At 38.0% G+C, this 6,047-nt stretch overlaps 1 protein-coding gene across 1 annotated transcript; it reads right to left on the bottom strand.

Moving 5' to 3' along the window:
- Positions 1-682: 682 nt before the first annotated feature.
- On the bottom strand, positions 683-5,372 carry tmem243b (transmembrane protein 243, mitochondrial b). Its single transcript, XM_041977176.1, has 4 exons — positions 5,105-5,372; positions 4,807-4,857; positions 4,013-4,117; positions 683-2,946 (listed from the first exon to the last, which is right to left on the bottom strand). The coding sequence occupies exons 1-4, from the start codon at positions 5,180-5,182 to the stop codon at positions 2,824-2,826; spliced, it is 357 nt and encodes a 118-aa protein (XP_041833110.1). The 5' UTR covers positions 5,183-5,372; the 3' UTR covers positions 683-2,823.
- Between the last annotated feature and the right edge of the window lie 675 nt (positions 5,373-6,047).

The following is a 6,047-nucleotide window of genomic DNA, read 5'->3' as shown; positions in this document are numbered from 1 at the left end:
ACTATCATTTATCAGACTTCCCACCTCATAACACATATTTAGCAATTCACTGCTTTCAGACTTTTAAAAAAAACATTTAAAAGTAAAAGAAATTTAGACCTTATTTACTTACTGTAATATTAAATTACTGATTTTTAGTCCACTAATTAAAAACATGCTAAACAAGCCACATACTAGGGCTGGGCAATATATTGAGATTTTCCAATATATCGAGACTTTATCAGACACAATATAGAAGGAGGGCATATCGTTTATATCGAGATAGCTTGTTTTGAGTTAAAATGCATCTTTTCTTTTGCATTTTGCACAGCTGTATTTTTGTTATGGTCATCGAAAAGTACTTTTTAATTTATTTTGTTTTAGGAGCATTTAATTTAATATAAAGTTACTTTAATTTCAGTCAGCTGTTTTAATGCACATGTGCTGCTGAACCTTAATAAAAGTATATTTAGCACTAAAGGCTTAAATTAGAAATGTCTCTTTGGTTACTTGACCAAAAAATAAATAAATAAAATATCTAGATATATATCGTATATCGTGATTCAGGTAAAAAAAAATATCGAGATATAAGATTTGGTTCATATCGGCCAGCCCTACCACAAACCATCTCAATCAAAAAAAAACTGCTTTCTTATTTAAATTACTTTAAAATAATTTGAATCAAAGTCAAATGAAAAGACAGTCAAGTTGTACAATTATTTATTCAATAAAACATTAAATTAGAAAAACAAAACAAACAACATGGCTTTGACAGTCCTAAAATCCTGGAAAATTTTGCTTTTCATTAACTTAAAAGTTCAGTTCGCCGTCGAGCTAAACTGCAGATCGTCTGCAAACAAACATCACTTCCTGTCCCGACTACGCGTCAAATCATCTTTTTATGTGTTGTTCTCAACAAGGCCAAAACCAGCGAAAACACCTTAACATGAACAGCTTCTCTTTTTTCCTCCTTCACCTTCCTTCTGCTGTTAACGCTGGATTCATCCTCCACAGAAAATAGTCCTAGACGTCCAGCATTTCTGTGTTTGATAACTGAAATGAGGATGTTCTAGAAGAAGGATGAAACACAGACTGGCGTGTTGTTGGTTGTGGTCTTCGTTGACAGTTCGACCTGCAGACTGATGTCAGTTTGATCTGGATACGTATCGATCTCGGTATGTTTCTCTGTGATTTGGTCAAACAGGTGTGTTTTCACTAACGTGGAAGGAGTTCATTATGCTGGATTTGTTTTTAGGCCTCAAATGGTCTAAATAACCCAAATATTAGATATGTTGATCTGAAGAATGCTTTGAGACCAAATCATCAGGTAGCATACAAGCCTGCTGTGAAGCTCATTTTTAGCAGCGACCTCGGTGTGAATGTGTGGAGCTGAAACAGACATTTGCAACACATATAAATCAAGAAACTGAATTTAAAGCTACAATTCAGCTCACATTGACAAACAGCAGGTTAATAGTGTAAAACCTTCAATGGAAAATTGATTTGGCCTGAGATGTCAAGTGTGGAGTTGAACATTCTCGGTGGAAAAGTTGGTCAGTTAAGTCTGTCATTTAAATCCAAAATAAAAAAAAGCTCTTCTCAGTTGGATGCAGTGTGGAAATTAATTAAATTCTAACAATTATTAACTGAAGCAGAGAAACACACACAGTGCTACTGCATGTGTCTGAAGACAGACCCCGATATGCTGCATGTGCTATTGGCTAGTTCTGAGTTTCTACAGTTTACAGTACTGAAGGGAAGACGAGACTCCACCGCCTTCCTCTCGCTTCATTCGCTGCTTTAAAATGCTCACGACATGCACCCAGTTTGAAGTAACAATCCACCTCCTGAAAACCAAGAATCACACTTATGGCAAATGAGATTTCCTGACACTGTTGACCCTGAATGCACCACTAACTTATTTCAAAAGTTTTTCCTCAGATTTTGTGCATCTGGGGGTGTCATCACTCATCAATGAATGCACTTAATTGGCTGCTCCTTTTAGCTTTTAAATCCCATCTGGAGTGAATTCCTTTGGAATTTTTAGTGGAATTTAGAGGAAATTGGACGTATTTGTTGAAGTTGAAGACAAATCTTTTGGCATCTTTAAAAGCATGGAATCTTTTTTTAATCAATGACTTCTACAATCCATGCAGATGTGATGACTTTTAGCTCCCTTTAACTCTCCAGCGCCCCCCTGTGGAGGCTTATGTTGTTTCTACTAAATTTTCTAACTAAATTTTTTTCATTTTAACCAGGAAAATTTGACTGATTTAACTAAGCCCTTTTCTTTCATTTCCTCGTCTCAGTGGATATTTGATCCCCCTGTGATGTTAATCTCATTTGAATGAAAATTTACTGGAGTTCAAAGGAGTCAAACCGACATTAATTCAAAGTTTAAGAGGATATAAAGAAAACGAGCCATTTAAACCCTAAGTGACCCAATCAAAGAGCAGATTTTTCCTCCAATTGTTGCTTCATTCCATTCAACCTCGCTCCAGGATGTGACTGCAGTCATGATAAATGTTTATTTGCATGTAAACACAGTTGTTTATGTTGAACGTTTGTGTCCCAGCAGGCAGATTTATGGCCCCTTGCAGTACGTCATGGTTCCTGCACTGCAACCTCACGTGTTTGCGGAACTCAGCAGCAGCGAGTCTTCAGGGATCCTCACTGCTTTTTGGTCTCAGCATCCTCTGCAGGTTTAAGTTAGCATGTCAAATATTGTTTTGGTCACGTGATTCTTCTTTGTTGATCCGTTAGCCCGTTGTAAGACTATTGCCTGGGCTTCCATCCGTCAAGCCTATGTCGTCCCTTCTTTCTCCTCCCTTTTCTCCTCCTCCATCATTTCCTGGCATCGAAGAAGTAGAGGTTGGCACATAGACACAGCAGCACAATGGACGCCAGCATGTAGTAGATGAGATTTCTGAATTTAGGTTCCAGGTCTCCCTGCCGGTACCAGAATATCTGAGAAAGAGAGATGAAGAACAGATGTTTCAGATGGATTCCATTCTTCTGATAAGAGTCCTCAGAGGAAGAAGATGATAGTTTACAAACGGTGAGAAAATGATGGCTTAGTATTTTCTGGTCTTCATTTCCTGAACAACTGTGTGTTAAAGAGTTGGTATGAAGGATAAAGTGACATCAGCTTCTAAAAAACATCATCTAACCCACCCTGCCCAAACGAGAAGCATGTGAAGACACAAACTAGTGCTGGTGTTTGGTTTGTCCTTTCTCTGCTCCCGTAGAAAGAAGACATAACTAACAGAAATCATCATGTGATTCGACAGATGGGAAAGGCTGTACGAAATTAAAATGATGCAGCAATAAACTCAATCATGATGTAAATATTAAGATTTTAAATTCTAATTTTAATAAACTTTGTTATTTTTGTATTTGAGCGGTTAGTCGTGCTGCTGATACTTCCTGCTGTTTATCGTTTGCAGCTTCCAGCTAAATTAATTTTACTTTTGGCTTCATCTGAACAGTTTAAAGGTCGGGTCTGTTTGCATGCTCAGGATGGGGGACAGGATCAAAGTCAAGATTTGATGCAATCTGTTGTTTTTTTTTTTACTTAACTAGGCTATTTATTATGAATTGGCTCAAATGGATTTGTCTGTAAAGTGCTCTGAGATGACATTGTTGTGAGGTGGCGCTATACAAATAAAGCTGAATTAAACTGAAAACATGATTATTCAGTCTGAATCAGTTTTAGACCAATTTTTACAAACATAAAGGAACAAAAAATCACAATACAAAACTAATCAAGTGGTCATTATTTGGCTGAATGAATGAAATCACATGATAGTTTGTGAATTTTTCCAAGTAAAGTTCATTTTTATGGATTTTTCTTTTTTTTTCCACTCACATTTCTTCATGTAATCCCCAAAACAAATATTAAGTAAACAACAAAAATGCAGAGGACATATTTTCTTCTAAAGACAAAAAACAATAAGTACTTTTCCATCTTTGACTTGCTGCAGTCTAGGACACACTGACTGTGTGTATGCGTGTGTGTGTGTATGGACATTACCAGCACTAATGTGGATCCACACGCTAACAGGATGCACACGGCAAAGAAGATGTTTAACGGCCTCGGAGGCAACGATGGGAAAACAAAAGATCCGATCACAGTCACCTGCCAAAGACACAAACATTCGCTTAAATACATCCAGATATCCTGACTTTTTAAGTCAAGTAAGTTTATAAGAACATCTATTATTTCAATAAAACTTTATTCATACAAAACAAAAAGGATTTCTTACAAGAGTTTTGCAGGTTGCTGGAGGAGGGGAAGCTGTGGTTTACTGTTTATTTAATCTTGACAGTGAAGTACAGAGCTGAAATAAAATAGCTAATATCTGGTTTTAAGACTTAAAAAGCTTTAATGTCACATAGTTACCAGGCTGATAGGCTTATTTCTGTATTTATTTAACAAGATCTTCTACAATTTGGGGGCAGTATTACTGGATAATGTTATTTTTATTCTTATTATCTTGTATTTTTGGTATATTCACACCTGTTTTGGACAGTTTTCCAATCGTTTTAAAAAAGAAGGAACCAGTTTCCTAAAACATGAAGAATGATCTGGTAGCTGTCAGTAAACAACTCAAAGTTTTTATTTAACCAAATGTCATAATTTAAAACAAAGGTTAAAGCTGACGGTTGATAAAAGAAACTTAAACATTTAGGTCCTGATGACTCAAAAAGTCTTTTCATTCAGGTGCCACATAAACCACAATCATGGCAGCTGATAGGACTTCCTGTTAGCTCAGCTGCTGTGGAAACAAACAACACCAACCAACGACAGAGCTGTTGTGTACTTACTAAAACCACCAGAGCCGTAAATCCCCCCACTACCATGTTGATGATTCGATCCTGCAGGAAGAAGACCAGTTTAAAAACACCACCGTGGAAATTTCTTGCACACTGCTTCAGAGAAAAATTCAACTCATGATACAGTTTATGTCCAGTCAATGCTTGAGCCTCACAGTTACCAGTTCAGATATCTTTATTAGATATTTACAAATTAAGCGGTAAAAAGTAGACAAAGCATAGAAGACTTTTATAGGATGCTTGTTTGAATGATAATAAACACTTAGACACACTTTCTGAAAGTTCCTACCCGGGCTGAGGTCTCCCCAAACAGAGGTCTGTTGTCCAGGCCGCTGGTGCCGTATGTTCTGGTGGTGAAGTCGTCCATGGTGGGTGTCCAGCAGACACTCGCTCAGCACCGACGGGTCACGTCTCAGCAGCGCCGGCTCCTGCAAACACCGGGCCGAGGCTGCATGCTCGCTTCCAGCTGCCTCCAGCAGTGCAGAGTTTGGACGCTGTCAGCGTGGACACACTGGTGGTGACATCACGGTGGGTGGACTCTGCTGGCAGCTTTTTCAACCTGTGTGACAGAAGAAGAGCTTTTAAACTTTTACACTGTACAACAACAGTTTTCTGCACCAGTTTTTCTGTTTGTGTAAAAGTCAAGTCAAGACAAGTCTGTGGCAGCACGTTAAAGGAAGCAGGTTTTTCAATCTTGCTTCAAACCTTTTTAATATAACAGACAAATTTCAATCCTTCAACAAAGCTGCAGCTAAATTATTAATACTCAGTTTTCACATAAGCAAGTTAAACCAGTTCATTTCGAGGAGGAAACTGAAAAAAAACTAGAAGTTTCTGCAAATACAGAAGAGCATGATTTAGACCCAAGTCCGGTCCTCGAGAGCTACTGTCCTGCAACTTTTTAGATGCATCCCTTCTCCAACATGCCTGAATCAAATGCCTGAATTCCCTCATCCACATGTCATTCAGCTCTGCAGAGGCCTGGTAACAAGACGTTCGTTTGCTTCAGGTGTGTTGGAGAAGGGATGCAGGATGGTAGATCTCAAGGACGAACTTGGGCACTCCTGATTTAGAGGAATAATGTTGTTATATTGGCTTTTGGAAAATCTAAGTTTCCACTCTCCACTGCGCTTTCTTATCAGAAATTGTTAGTTCATGGCAGTTTTTATGTCAACTAGTCTACCTCTCTAAACACTAGGGCCACAACTGAAATGTAAGAATAAAGTAAGTTT

This window comes from Melanotaenia boesemani, chromosome 23, assembly GCF_017639745.1.
Source record: "Melanotaenia boesemani isolate fMelBoe1 chromosome 23, fMelBoe1.pri, whole genome shotgun sequence".
Lineage (NCBI taxonomy): Eukaryota > Metazoa > Chordata > Actinopteri > Atheriniformes > Melanotaeniidae > Melanotaenia > Melanotaenia boesemani.
The sequence above is the reverse complement of the archived record's forward strand: the minus strand, read 5'-3'. Positions and strand labels throughout refer to the sequence as shown.